General features: G+C 37.5%; 2 protein-coding genes, 1 long non-coding RNA gene and 1 pseudogene across 6 annotated transcripts in view; 1 reads left to right on the top strand and 3 right to left on the bottom strand.

Moving 5' to 3' along the window:
* The window catches only part of map3k4 (mitogen-activated protein kinase kinase kinase 4), a 34,021-nt gene extending 32,486 nt beyond the window's left edge, over window positions 1–1,535 (top strand). For all 4 annotated transcript variants that reach the window (XM_016295577.1, XM_016295578.1, XM_016295574.1 and 1 more), the window contains one exon: window positions 811–1,535. In XM_016295577.1, coding sequence (XP_016151063.1) covers window positions 811–831 — 21 coding nt within the window. In that variant the 3' untranslated portion in view covers window positions 832–1,535. The remainder of the gene's footprint in view (window positions 1–810) is intronic.
* Window positions 1,536–1,786: 251 nt separating this feature from the next.
* Window positions 1,787–2,985, bottom strand: LOC107602946 (uncharacterized). The gene is made up of 2 exons (XR_001611084.1): window positions 2,703–2,985; window positions 1,787–1,859 (listed from the first exon to the last, which is right to left on the bottom strand). It is a non-coding gene; the product is annotated as an uncharacterized lncRNA (long non-coding RNA).
* A 163-nt stretch (window positions 2,986–3,148) lies between these two features.
* Window positions 3,149–5,795, bottom strand: LOC107602916 (1-acyl-sn-glycerol-3-phosphate acyltransferase delta-like). Its single transcript, XM_016295538.1, has 5 exons — window positions 5,599–5,795; window positions 5,071–5,224; window positions 4,480–4,582; window positions 4,183–4,258; window positions 3,149–3,325 (listed from the first exon to the last, which is right to left on the bottom strand). Exons 1-5 carry the CDS (start codon window positions 5,704–5,706, stop codon window positions 3,149–3,151), a joined length of 618 nt encoding a protein of 205 aa, XP_016151024.1. The 5' UTR covers window positions 5,707–5,795.
* A 137-nt stretch (window positions 5,796–5,932) lies between these two features.
* Window positions 5,933–15,203, bottom strand: LOC107602944 (1-acyl-sn-glycerol-3-phosphate acyltransferase delta-like; annotated as a pseudogene).

The following is a 15,203-nucleotide window of genomic DNA, read 5'->3' as shown; positions in this document are numbered from 1 at the left end:
CTACCATCCAATAATCGCGATAAGCTCTGTGCTCAGATACTTTACTATTAAACAAAGTCTTAGCTTTAAAATTCGGGTCACTTTTCTAACAAAATTCAATCAGTCAATGTCATTTTGATTCTCTTTAACATCTTAAAGGCAGAGTAAGTGATTTTTCAAAAACACTTTAGAAAACTGATTCGGGCCGAATCGCAAAACAAACTTGTAGCCAATCAGCAATAAGGGGAGTGTCTATTCGTGATGTGGAGGAGAGCGCGTTCAGTGCATGGGACGGACATTAGCCGAGCCGAGCGACAGAAAGATAGAGATGGCGGATAAAAAATAAAAGAGGAAAACGTCTGCGGAACGATAAGGCAAGAAGTAGGACCCGTGTAAATATCGGATCAGCTTTCCAGCGCTGGAGAGAACTCAAATATCAACATTGGCTACCAGAAATCACTTACTCTGCCTTTAACAGGTTGAATAAAGCTGTCAAGAAAGTTTATATGAGTTTATATTTCAACAATGATTTGGAGTAGAAACTTATTTAATTTAAAAAGCTGATATGAAGACTTGCCTTATGTGCAATTTAATTGCTTATCATTTTTATTTGTTTGTTGATTATCAAATAAATGTGCTCTAATTGATTATTAAATAAACTTTTGTTTTTTGGGCTAAATAGAAATTTGAATCTTGGTTTAGGTAAAAAATTAATTTCGGTGCCTCACTAATTACAGAGGGTTGAGGTAGACCATATCATGCTGTCAGCTGCTTGGATGAGGCTGATGGAAACGGCACTAACACATCAATCTCATGTCTTTTCAATTGCAGGTCTGCACAGATGAAGAGTGACGGGGAAAGACGTGTATTCTTTTATTGTTTACATAAATGCTAGCACTACTTCACACGACACGAGGGAGGAAGAAGGAAAAACAGATGCACTCTGCTCGATACGAGCCCCTCGCAACGTTAAAAGCGGGGCAAGTCTTACATGTACAGTAACATGGGATGAAATGCGCGAGTGCGTTATGTACATACTGTAAGGATAGGGTTAGGGTTTTTCTTTGTACAAAGCATATTGTAAAGCTGAAATTTAGTAGCCACTTTGTTGGTGATTGAGTCACAGGGAATACGTTAGGAGACTTTAATTCAAGGGACGTTCTCCGCACAAAGCATCACAGAATGGGAGATGGAGGGAGTTTGGCATTGACTGTATGTACAATTTCAGTGAGTGTTCACTTAAGAAAACCTGGGGCTGAAAGTCACAGTAGAGATGGTTTTAATTTTCTTTTTTTGTTAAAATGGTGTTTTTGTTTGCCTTGCTGCAGAGCCCACTGTTAACAAGTCATATTTAAGCCTATAAGTAGTTGTGCTGCGTCGGCTCTGCCTTATGCTGGCCAATGGCGTGCCTTTACCATCTGTGTGTTCAAGAGCATAATCAACCAATGAGAGGGAAGAGGCCAGTCTGACTCCGCCTTTCTGCTGCTGCACTCAAACATGCTCTCACACAAGCATCAACTGCTGGTTCTCTGCTCCTCCAACAGTGTTTGCAATATTTAAAAAAAAAAAAGAATATTAATAAACAGACCATTTTTTTAAATAGCCTACTTGTCTTTAAAAAAAAAAAAAAACCTTAATGTGTAAATGCTTTCTTTCTGAAAACTTCATGTGGCGACTTCCTCGAATTTCATTCATGAAGGTGGTTTCACTTAGCTAATGCCAGTTCCTGTTCTGAAAATGCCCTCATGACCGTACAATAGCATGATCTTGTTGCCCTGGTGGATGACAGTCTTTCAGTTGTTGTTTATTTGCATCTCTTCCGTAGTTGGAACCCTTGTCAATCTCAGTCTGTCCGATCATCCAGCGCATACCAACTGACACTGAAAATAAAAGTGAAAATTCATCAGTTACAGCACAACAGCCAGTCACATTAGCATGCTTCATAACTAAACTAGGGCTCATTCATAATATCATTCATTAGATCAGTGGTTCTCAACCAAGGTTGCCAGAGAAAAAAGGCTGAGAACCACTGCATTAGATCATAATACCAACAGGGTTCCCATGGACATGGAAAACCTAGAAATATCAGGGAATTTTAAATGGAAAAGTCAGGGAGATTTGTGACTGTGAAATTTGTGAATGCTAGAACACTACGGACCTAGTTATACTTGGCTATAAATTTTTCCCCAGTAATCATAACTCATTGAAATTCCTTGGTCAACAGGTGTGGGAACCCTGTACTTAAGTAAAGAAGAAATGAAAGCTTAATTTAAACAGAAAATCTAGTAGATGCATGATTTCTTATAGCATATCTGATTTGTTTTATGTGCATTTAGTGTTTAGATGAAACTTTAACATCTGAAATTAATCTTTAATCCTGTGCTCACATGCTATCATATTTAAGGGCACTTTAAATGCATTAAAATGTCATTCATTCATGCGCTTATGAATTGACTAGCATGCAGTAAATCCAGATAGAAATGGTTGATATACTTACTGCTCTAGCACCTAATTGGTCTCCTTTATATTTTTATTTTTTGAAGAAAAAAAAAACAGATTGGAGGAAAATAGCAGCAGTATAAAATTCCTTTGTTGCTTGATGACAAAAAAGATTGACTAAAAAAAATCAGCTGCAATTTTACTATTTTGCTATTAGTTACACCATCTTAAATTCTGATCAATATGAAAATACCACCCCGCGCCCTTGTATTTATCCCAAGTACCTGCTAGACAGAAGACTGATGTACAGACGACAGTGAAGGTGGATCCTGATAGCAGCAACTGCAGCAGTAACATGCAGAGAGGATAGACCAGCAAGCAAACCCAGAAGAGCCAGTTCAGCAGGGCCCAAGGTCGATGTGGAGGGCTTGTAATGGCACCTGGAAAACGCCCTGTTTGTCTGTAATGCTCTTGGAATTCATCCTGTGTGAGATAGCACAACAAAAATTACACAATGCCCACGTTTATCCACTATGATATGAAAATACTAACTAAAATGCTAATACCAGCACCAGTGTTGTTCTTGTTAGCTATAACTTAAACTATTAAAATGTTTTCATTAACTGAAATAAAGCAGAAATAAATTTTTCTTTTTCTAATTTTTGTTTAAAAGAATAGTTCACCTAAAAATAAAAGTTCTGTCATTACTCACCCTAAATGTGAGAGCTTTTCAGACGACAGTGAAGGTGGATCCTGATAGCAGCAACTGCAGCAGTAACATGCAGAGAGGATAGACCAGCAAGCAAACCCAGAAGAGCCAGTTCAGCAGGGCCCAAGGTCGATGTGGAGGGCTTGTAATGGCACCTGGAAAACGCCCTGTTTGTCTGTAATGCTCTTGGAATTCATCCTGTGTGAGATAGCACAACAAAAATTACACAATGCCCACGTTTATCCACTATGATATGAAAATACTAACTAAAATGCTAATACCAGCACCAGTGTTCTTGTTAGCTATAACTTAAACTATTAAAATGTTTTCATTAACTGAAATAAAGCAGAAATAAATTTTTGTTTAAAAGAATAGTTCACCTAAAAATAAAAGTTCTGTCATTACTCACCCTAAATGTGAGAGCTTTTTGACCCTGCATAGACAGCAATGGAACTACCATGTTCAAGGCCCAGAAAGGTAGTAAGGACATCGTTAAAATAGTCGACATGTGAAATCAGTGTTTCAACCGTAATTTTATGAAGCTACAAGAATATTTGTGTGCAAAGAAATAAATTATGGGTGAATCACTGATGTCACATGGACTTTTTTTTAACAATGTCCTTACTACCTTTCTGGGCCTTGCGCGTGGTCGTTCCATTGTTGTCTATGCAGGGTCAGAAAGCTCATGGATTTCATAAAAAAAATCTTAATTTGTGTTCCGAAGATGAACAAAGGTCTTCCGGGTTTGGAACGAGTAAGGGTGAGTAATTAATGACAGAATTTTCATTTTTGGGTGAACTATCCCTTTAAGTATTAAAACTGAAATTAAAATCAAGCTAAATAGCTCTCTCTCCCTCTCTTTCTCTCCTACTTCGCTTCCTGTCACTGCTATACTGTCCTATCAAAATAAAAATGCCAAAAATAAATCTTAAAAAAACTAAAATAAATATAAAAATAAAAGCTAATTCAAAATATTAATACATGCTATAGTACTATATTGAAACAACACTGACCAGTACAAAAACACCTCCAACTAATGCAGGTAGTGCACTTACTTTTTCCTGATAGAGCTTGTGAAGCCAGGCCGCACATTCAGACTCATCCTCTGGGATTGTGTCCAGAGGAATTCGCCTAATAAACACACAAGGAAATCCATGACGGTTTATCTTAATGATGCAACTGACAACATATTCATAAAGTAGGTCATTAAACTAAAACATTTATAAATGATTATGGAGACTGCATATTGAACTTTGTTATAGCAGAAGACATTATCACAAAGTATTTAAAAAACAACAGGCTGTTAAATCTTGCCAAAGGGCAATGTGAAGAAAATTCTCTTTCATTCCTACCTCACATATAAATCCGCATGGTACTTTTTCCCATTGAGCACCCCTAGTAAAGTTGGCATTTCGTTGTTTCTGAAATTAAGTGTTGAATCATACACCGCAGTAACTACAGAGGAGACACAAACCAAGTCAGCGAGCCAAATCTTTAGAGGCTACATCAGCCAAACATACATTTTCTTTCACTTAAATGTAAATTGAAAAGACATCAACAGACTGATTAGCCATAATGATTATCAATTAGCCAAATTAGCCATAATGATTAGCCATAATCAGTCGTGGCCTAATGGTTAGAGAGTTGGACTCGTAACCCAAAGGTTGCGGGGTTCTAGTCTCGTACCGGCAGGGAGCGCTCTCTCCCACTTTCAATACCACGACTGAGGTGCCCTTGAGCAAGGCACCGAGTGCCCACTGCTCCGGGTGTGTGTTCACAGTGTGTGTGTGTGTTCACTGCTGTGTGTGTGCACTTTGGATGGTATAAATGCAGAGCACTAATTCCAAGTACGGGTCACCATACTTGGCCACATGTCACGTCACTTTCACTAAAAGCAATGTTGCTATGGGTTCCTCATTACTTAAAGGCAAAGAAGCTCTCACCCGTTCCCCTGAGGTTCTGGACTGTGACACAAAAGCCCTTGGTCCGAGGTAGAAGGTGGTACTTGAGTTTGGGCAGACCTTTCTTCTCTGCCACCTCCATACTAATCTTGTGCTTCTTTTCTGTGAATCGTGTGCCCTCACAGTGCAACAGGAACTATAGATGCATCATAAAATTGAATATCAATTTTCAAAGGAGACAGAAAAGCTAAAATAAAAAAAAGCTCAAGTGAATAACAAATTTATTACCACTACTGGTACTTCCATGGTACTTTTTTTAGAGCAAAAACACTATCATCACATGGAAAGAGCTGCGTTAATATTTTATTTTTTTTAAAAATCGCATTTTTTGTTCCACAGAAAAAAATAACAGCATATGAGCTGGAACATGAGTGTCAGTAAATCATGACAGATTTTTCATTTTTGTGTGAACAGGTTAACTATTCCTTTAACTAATTGTGTGGTTAAAGTAAAGGAAAAGAAAAATCTGAAATCTAGTAAAATGACCAGAATGAGATTTCACAAATATACCCAAAAGTTTTCTGGGTAATCCCGAAGGTTGCGCAGGCTTTGCACTACTGTCTTGCGATCCTCTTCCCATTGCCTTTTGCAGAAGACGATCTCAAGGAAGTACCACATCCAGCCAATCACAGGAACAAAGGAAAGTTCCTTTTTTGCCAACACCTTTGAGCTCTAAAAGCAAAATATGACAATCACATGACACCATCTAACAATCTATTTGCATCATGACAATACTGAGTCTTAAAAATTTATATTACTACAAATTAAGAATCATTTAGAATCACACACTTGTTATGATGTCTGAAAGCAAGTTTTTTTTATATGACTGTATTTTTGTCTTGCTGCAGAGCCCACTGTTAACAAGTCATATTTAAGCCTATAAGTAGTTGTGCTGCGTCGGCTCTGCCTTATGCTGGCCAATGGCGTGCCTTTACCATCTGTGTGTTCAAGAGCATAATCAACCAATGAGAGGGAAGAGGCCAGTCTGACTCCGCCTTTCTGCTGCTGCACTCAAACATGCTCTCACACAAGCATCAACTGCTGGTTCTCTGCTCCTCCAACAGTGTTTGCAATATTTAAAAAAAAAAAGAATATTAATAAACAGACCATTTTTTTTAAATAGCCTACTTGTCTTTAAAAAAAAAAAAAAACCTTAATGTGTAAATGCTTTCTTTCTGAAAACTTCATGTGGCGACTTCCTCGAATTTCATTCATGAAGGTGGTTTCACTTAGCTAATGCCAGTTCCTGTTCTGAAAATGCCCTCATGACCGTACAATAGCATGATCTTGTTGCCCTGGTGGATGACAGTCTTTCAGTTGTTGTTTATTTGCATCTCTTCCGTAGTTGGAACCCTTGTCAATCTCAGTCTGTCCGATCATCCAGCGCATACCAACTGACACTGAAAATAAAAGTGAAAATTCATCAGTTACAGCACAACAGCCAGTCACATTAGCATGCTTCATAACTAAACTAGGGCTCATTCATAATATCATTCATTAGATCAGTGGTTCTCAACCAAGGTTGCCAGAGAAAAAAGGCTGAGAACCACTGCATTAGATCATAATACCAACAGGGTTCCCATGGACATGGAAAACCTAGAAATATCAGGGAATTTTAAATGGAAAAGTCAGGGAGATTTGTGACTGTGAAATTTGTGAATGCTAGAACACTACGGACCTAGTTATACTTGGCTATAAATTTTTCCCCAGTAATCATAACTCATTGAAATTCCTTGGTCAACAGGTGTGGGAACCCTGTACTTAAGTAAAGAAGAAATGAAAGCTTAATTTAAACAGAAAATCTAGTAGATGCATGATTTCTTATAGCATATCTGATTTGTTTTATGTGCATTTAGTGTTTAGATGAAACTTTAACATCTGAAATTAATCTTTAATCCTGTGCTCACATGCTATCATATTTAAGGGCACTTTAAATGCATTAAAATGTCATTCATTCATGCGCTTATGAATTGACTAGCATGCAGTAAATCCAGATAGAAATGGTTGATATACTTACTGCTCTAGCACCTAATTGGTCTCCTTTATATTTTTATTTTTTGAAGAAAAAAAAAAACAGATTGGAGGAAAATAGCAGCAGTATAAAATTCCTTTGACTAAAAAAAATCAGCTGCAATTTTACTATTTTGCTATTAGTTACACCATCTTAAATTCTGATCAATATGAAAATACCACCCCGCGCCCTTGTATTTATCCCAAGTACCTGCTAGACAGAAGACTGATGTACAGACGACAGTGAAGGTGGATCCTGATAGCAGCAACTGCAGCAGTAACATGCAGAGAGGATAGACCAGCAAGCAAACCCAGAAGAGCCAGTTCAGCAGGGCCCAAGGTCGATGTGGAGGGCTTGTAATGGCACCTGGAAAACGCCCTGTTTGTCTGTAATGCTCTTGGAATTCATCCTGTGTGAGATAGCACAACAAAAATTACACAATGCCCACGTTTATCCACTATGATATGAAAATACTAACTAAAATGCTAATACCAGCACCAGTGTTCTTGTTAGCTATAACTTAAACTATTAAAATGTTTTCATTAACTGAAATAAAGCAGAAATAAATTTTTGTTTAAAAGAATAGTTCACCTAAAAATAAAAGTTCTGTCATTACTCACCCTAAATGTGAGAGCTTTTTGACCCTGCATAGACAGCAATGGAACTACCATGTTCAAGGCCCAGAAAGGTAGTAAGGACATCGTTAAAATAGTCGACATGTGAAATCAGTGTTTCAACCGTAATTTTATGAAGCTACAAGAATATTTGTGTGCAAAGAAATAAATTATGGGTGAATCACTGATGTCACATGGACTTTTTTTTAACAATGTCCTTACTACCTTTCTGGGCCTTGCGCGTGGTCGTTCCATTGTTGTCTATGCAGGGTCAGAAAGCTCATGGATTTCATAAAAAAAATCTTAATTTGTGTTCCGAAGATGAACAAAGGTCTTCCGGGTTTGGAACGAGTAAGGGTGAGTAATTAATGACAGAATTTTCATTTTTGGGTGAACTATCCCTTTAAGTATTAAAACTGAAATTAAAATCAAGCTAAATAGCTCTCTCTCCCTCTCTTTCTCTCCTACTTTGCTTCCTGTCACTGCTATACTGTCCTATCAAAATAAAAATGCCAAAAATAAATCTTAAAAAAACTAAAATAAATATAAAAATAAAAGCTAATTCAAAATATTAATACATGCTATAGTACTATATTGAAACAACACTGACCAGTACAAAAACACCTCCAACTAATGCAGGTAGTGCACTTACTTTTTCCTGATAGAGCTTGTGAAGCCAGGCTGCACATTCAGACTCATCCTCTGGGATTGTGTCCAGAGGAATTCGCCTAATAAACACACAAGGAAATCCATGACGGTTTATCTTAATGATGCAACTGACAACATATTCATAAAGTAGGTCATTAAACTAAAACATTTATAAATGATTATGGAGACTGCATATTGAACTTTGTTATAGCAGAAGACATTATCACAAAGTATTTAAAAAACAACAGGCTGTTAAATCTTGCCAAAGGGCAATGTGAAGAAAATTCTCTTTCATTCCTACCTCACATATAAATCCGCATGGTACTTTTTCCCATTGAGCACCCCTAGTAAAGTTGGCATTTCGTTGTTTCTGAAATTAAGTGTTGAATCATACACCGCAGTAACTACAGAGGAGACACAAACCAAGTCAGCGAGCCAAATCTTTAGAGGCTACATCAGCCAAACATACATTTTCTTTCACTTAAATGTAAATTGAAAAGACATCAACAGACTGATTAGCCATAATGATTATCAATTAGCCAAATTAGCCATAATGATTAGCCATAATCAGTCGTGGCCTAATGGTTAGAGAGTTGGACTCGTAACCCAAAGGTTGCGGGTTCGAGTCTCGTACCGGCAGGGAGCGCTCTCTCCCACTTTCAATACCACGACTGAGGTGCCCTTGAGCAAGGCACCGAGTGCCCACTGCTCCGGGTGTGTGTTCACAGTGTGTGTGTGTGTTCACTGCTGTGTGTGTGCACTTTGGATGGTATAAATGCAGAGCACTAATTCCAAGTACGGGTCACCATACTTGGCCACATGTCACGTCACTTTCACTAAAAGCAATGTTGCTATGGGTTCCTCATTACTTAAAGGCAAAGAAGCTCTCACCCGTTCCCCTGAGGTTCTGGACTGTGACACAAAAGCCCTTGGTCCGAGGTAGAAGGTGGTACTTGAGTTTGGGCAGACCTTTCTTCTCTGCCACCTCCATACTAATCTTGTGCTTCTTTTCTGTGAATCGTGTGCCCTCACAGTGCAACAGGAACTATAGATGCATCATAAAATTGAATATCAATTTTCAAAGGAGACAGAAAAGCTAAAATAAAAAAAAGCTCAAGTGAATAACAAATTTATTACCACTACTGGTACTTCCATGGTACTTTTTTTAGAGCAAAAACACTATCATCACATGGAAAGAGCTGCGTTAATATTAATTTTTTTTAAAAATCGCATTTTTTGTTCCACAGAAAAAAATAACAGCATATGAGCTGGAACATGAGTGTCAGTAAATCATGACAGATTTTTCATTTTTGTGTGAACAGGTTAACTATTCCTTTAACTAATTGTGTGGTTAAAGTAAAGGAAAAGAAAAATCTGAAATCTAGTAAAATGACCAGAATGAGATTTCACAAATATACCCAAAAGTTTTCTGGGTAATCCCGAAGGTTGCGCAGGCTTTGCACTACTGTCTTGCGATCCTCTTCCCATTGCCTTTTGCAGAAGACGATCTCAAGGAAGTACCACATCCAGCCAATCACAGGAACAAAGGAAAGTTCCTTTTTTGCCAACACCTTTGAGCTCTAAAAGCAAAATATGACAATCACATGACACCATCTAACAATCTATTTGCATCATGACAATACTGAGTCTTAAAAATTTGTATTACTACAAATTAAGAATCATTTAGAATCACACACTTGTTATGATGTCTGAAAGCAAGTTTTTTTTATATGACTGTATTTTTGTCTTACCCCTAAAACGCCAAATCTCTCACAGAAGGTCCAGCCAGTCATAAAATCGATCTCAAAGTTATGATTTAGGACAACAATGGCGTTCTCTTTGCCATAAAGTTTATAGCTTTCTGGAGCTGTGTAAAGTGTGCATTCTGTCCCGGACCACCACTCCAATAATGCCACCAATTCTGAACAAACAGAGAAAAAAAATACATACTGAATTGTGATGCATATATTCATAATGCAGAATGCATTTACATATTCATGAATGTGTAGTAGTCCAACAAGTTCATCATCTTTGTATGTATGTAAATATATGTTAGAAAAATTTGTAATATTCAAAAAATACAAATTTCCTGTTTTGTTACCCTCAGCGCAACATTGTTATATAATAATGGCTTGAGTTTTTGTGTATCCTACAATACAATTGTGGGACAATGCAATCTGTCTTAAACAGGTGAGACATGATAATCATGATAAATATTATTGACCTCTTTTTAATTTGTTACTATTTTTATGTGATTTTGGCACTTCCTTTTCAGTGCAGACAAAATAAGCACAGGAAACTTGTTGCATCATGGCTGGTTATATCGGTATCTTTCTTTGGAAGATGTGAGCTCACATGTGACAGCTTGCAGGACTTACGACTAGAAATGGAATAACCCAATCTGCAGTTGATCTTGCGTGCAAGCTGCTTGTTAATGGGCCACAGTGGTAGAGTACAAATCTGCAGCAGGTTGATAATGAACCCACTGACTAGGAACACATAACAGATAATGAGATGGCACAGCAACTGAGTTTTCAGCACTTGAAGAATTCCCATCCTTATCATACAGTCTTGACGTCTCTGTCTCCGCTAAATCCTCTGCAGAGAGAGAGAAAAAAAGATAAATATAAATAACTTTGGCAGCTGTATCATATTAACCAGAAGACTGTTTTCATGAATAAAGATGGAAACACCTCCTAAATTATGCTGCACCTGTAAAAACTCTATTCGAAATATGAAAATCTACCTGAGCCAATATTCAAATAGCATGGTTGCAACAAAGAGGAATAAAGTTCAGGTTTTAGTTTTTTTTCATTCCTTGTTTCCACATCAACCCACTTGAATGTTGTGGAAATGGTTAGTACTTTTTTTTTAAATTATTATATTTTATACATTGTGGTTTTACAAACTTCTAAATTTCTCAAAAGCTCTTTTTGTGATCCTGAAAAGCTAACCTAAAAATAAAAAAAAGGTCATTATTTATTCTCCATGCTGTTTTTTTTTTTTTAGTGGAACAAAAAATGAGAGATTTTGAAGAGTCTTCAGGTTCGTATGGACTTTTAAACACCAAAACAAACAAAAGAGCATCATAAAAGTTGTCCGTTCTGACTCGAGAACCTGTGTGACTGGATCGTTAAGCCAATGAGTACAACCCTTAATTTTAATGGGTTTTTTTCTTATAAACCAAACCTCCAGAAACTATTTTTTTTGTGCTCAGTTTGTTTTCTGTATGAGTTCAAGTAAAATTATAAAATCTTGCGAATGGCATAGTTTCTATCAAGAACTAGAAAACCCAGCCACTTCATGTCTTTGTGAGGAATGTGCTCTTTCATTACTGTGTGGGATGTGCAACTTTCAATAGTAAATAGTTCATTTAAGAGCAATGTTTGAACACCTCTAGCCTTCCAAAAACTTTACAACAGGCCCTCACTCTGGGTATGATCGTGGCCAAGAGACTTATATTAAAGAACTGGAAGTCATCTTCACCTCCCTCTTTTCAAATTTGGATTATGGACATGATTTCTGTCATACAAATGGAAAGACTCCGATTTCTGAGGTCTAACTCCATTGAGAAGTTTTCTGCTGTCTGGGGATCATTTCTCGGATATTTAGACAAACTAGCAGCCAAACCAATGTCTAATGTTTCCTATGTGGGTTGAGTTGTACATTACCTTCAAGCATTTCTAATGATTGACTGTTTTGCAGCTCTTTATATGGTACCTTTAGTTACTGAACCTGTATTTATTATTGTAAGCATTATAATTTATGTCTAAGGTATTAAACGTGTATTTTTATTTCTTTTTATTTTCGTTTTTATTTCTATTTCTTAATTTTTTTTCTTTGTGAGTGCGTGTGAAGTCTGAGACAATGTTGTTTGTTTGTTCTATGTTTACTCTGAAAAATCCTTAAAATAAAATAATAAAAAAAGAGCAATGTTTGTGAGAAAAATAAGACCATTAGCTGGCACAAAGAGCAAGATGAGACCTGTCCCTATCATTAATGTCAGCTCTTACACGTGAAAGTCTCTCAGGACACAGGGCAAAGGCTAAAACCGAAATGTCACAGTGTTACTTATGTTGCTGTGTGTCTACTGTGTGTTTTGGCATAAGCACACTCAGTCTGAGGGTGCAATGTTATCTGCATACTCTGCTTAAAATAATGTGAACTTTGATTTAAATCAAACACTGTTAACAAATATTTGCAGTCATACGAGTAGGAATGAACCAGATTACTTCTAGGTTGATAAAATGTAAAATCTATTTGCATTAGACGAGGGGATTCTGATTCATTCCAGTTACTCAAATCTTTTGCATCAGTTCACTGAATAGAGTCGTTCACTGATTTGATTTAAGTTCTCGTGTTTAGCAAGTACCTGGCAACAAGTGATTTTTGCAGCATTACAGCATTTGCAGTCATTGAATCATTTACTGAATTTGTTAAAAACACTAAGCTGATCGAAACATAATAATTTTTTTCGATAATAAGAACCTTATATAATTAAGAAGACAATATTAAAATAAATGATTTCTCGTTTACGAACGAGATGCCTCATTTATTTGATATATAGATTACTCCAGTTCGTTCATTAGGTTCAACCAATGAAAGGATCGTTCAGAACCGGTCTCGAAAGCTATTGGTTGGTGTTATAGTCAGTCCACAAATAATCCAGAACAGCCAAGTGCTTCAAAAGTGAGGAAACCAAAAATATGAGTGTGCGTAGAAATAATCAAAACTATTAATTTACTTAAAAAATCATTCAGAAACATGGAGAGAAACTACTAATCTGTGCTAGGTTTACACTACAGGGCGTGCCTTGTTTGGACTAAGTTACCAGTTCAACCTGATTTATACTTCACACTCACCGGCAGGTACAGCTGTCAATTCGTTTTTTTAAAAGTACAGATTCGGTTCTGATGTACGTTCACCGTATTGATAAATCTTTCTCTTCTGGTCATTTGTGTGTTTCACTTAAATGTTTCGTTTTATTTGCCTTGGTATCATAAGCAGGGGCGTGTTTAGTGTTTTGGGGGCCCTCAGCATGTGGTCCCAGAGGGGTCCCCCTCGGTGGATTTTGCGATCGATTCCGGGGTAGGGATGGGTATCGTTTACATTTTATCGATACCGATACGATACTGCTTATCGATACAGTTATCCATACTACTCTATAATTTGGTACAAAAATAAATTATCTAAAAGGATGTTGAAAATGTCAAGTTATTTTATTACTGCAGTTTACAAATGCCTCCAAGCAAACAGAAAAAGGCACATAAAGCACATTTTTAAAATAAAAAGGCCCTTCAAAGAGAGAGAGAGAGAGAGAGAGATTTCCTCAGCATACCATAGCACAGCATATTTGAACATCATGTGCATAGGAGCACAACAGAATGCAATAGAGAATTCTGGCATCTCTAGGCGATTTTTATTTAAGAAAATTAAAATACTGACTTTCTCATGGCGCGGGCGAGATTTCTCCTAACAGAGAGTGTCCCTCTCTGTTTTAGAGGGCCTTTTTTTATCTACATGATAAAAAAGGCTTCTTTTTAACATGTAGAATTATTTATAGTGATACTTTAATCAGGATTTTTACAGACATTCATTCAGGGCCTGAGTTTCATTTTTGAAAATGGGCTGAATTCCCCTCTTAGGTGACTAAGATTTTTTTTCTATTCAGTCGAGTGGTGGAGGGGGGGATTTTTTGACTTTTTTTTTTTTTCTCCACAAATATGTAATTAAATGTTTGATCATGCGGTGTATTTTTATTTTTACAATGGGGCAATTGTTGAGTGTGCTCTCTCTGGAGAGCGCACGAGTGCTGAATGGTTTAAATACCTGCATGGTTTAAATAAAAACAGTAACATTTAATAAACAAGTCCTGCCAGCATTACAAAATTCAACAGCACAACTGCATACATCATAAATACAATAAAGGCTTACAAGAGCAATAATAAGAGCAAGTCATAAGAAAGCCTGGGTAAAAAGATAAGTCTTGAGACGAGATTTAAAAGTATGAAGGCTGTCACTGTTCCGTATATTGGGGGGGGAGAGAGTTCCATAGGCGAGGGGCCGCAAAACTAAAAGTTCTTGCTCCCATGGTGCTTAAACGTACACGCGGCGGCGACACAAGAGAGATCGAGTGTGAAGATCTGAGAGTGCGAGAAGGAGTATAGATGTGGAGAAGCTCAGTAAGATACGGTGGAGCAAGGTTGTGAAGTGCCTTAAATGTGAGAAGCAACATTTTTAAATCAATGCGATACTTTACTGGAAGCCAGTGTAAACGTTGGAGAACTGGAGAAATGTGCTCTAATGATGAAGTCCTAGAAAGAACACGAGCTGCTGAGTTCTGCTGAGATCGCATAGAAAGAATGGTACTTTATCTTTCATCAGAAGAGAAAAATTACCTTTTTTCCCTTGCGCGTTGTTTAGTAGCAGAGCATCAGTCTCATCATATGGAGCTAATTAGAGAGCGCACGAGAGATGTGAATCTGGAGGATGTTTAAGTTGGGCTGAGAGATTCCAGCGCTGGTAAACGGAGTATGAGACCACACCCCGGGACATAAGACGCTGCTCGAAGAGCACTGGAACGTGGGCAGGGACTTCAAGGGTCATTATGTCATTTCCTCTGTTCAGAGCCAACGCTGCCTCGGTATCCATACACAGGCTGCTTCACACTGCTCACTTCGACCGGCAGATGAACTTAACTGCCAAGCACGCTGGCAAACCGTAGGACATCACCTTAAACGTGGGGTGTATAAGCCCAGTTATCAGAACGACTGCGTCCTCTACTGGATGAGAAGGGCTTGGGCTTCATTTCAGAGACAAAAGAAAGCATTGTTGTAAAGAAG

The sequence above is a fragment of the Sinocyclocheilus grahami genome, unplaced genomic scaffold (assembly GCF_001515645.1).
Source record: "Sinocyclocheilus grahami isolate Dianchi unplaced genomic scaffold, SAMN03320097.WGS_v1.1 scaffold338.1, whole genome shotgun sequence".
NCBI classification, from domain to species: Eukaryota; Metazoa; Chordata; class Actinopteri; order Cypriniformes; family Cyprinidae; genus Sinocyclocheilus; species Sinocyclocheilus grahami.
Note: the sequence above shows the minus strand (reverse complement) of the source record. Positions and strands in the feature narration are given on the sequence as shown.

Bases quoted from the DNA above. Each gene is read 5' to 3' on its own strand.
- LOC107602916 (XM_016295538.1), bottom strand. From the start codon at position 5,706: ATGTGGTACTTCCTTGAGATCGTCTTCTGCAAAAGGCAATGGGAAGAG. The intron at 4,259-4,479 runs GTAGGAATGAAA...TGTGTTTATTAG, and splicing joins CATGCGGATTTATATGTGAG to GCGAATTCCTCTGGACACAA. The intron at 3,326-4,182 runs GTAAGTGCACTA...TATCTCACACAG, and splicing joins ACAAGCTCTATCAGGAAAAA to GATGAATTCCAAGAGCATTA.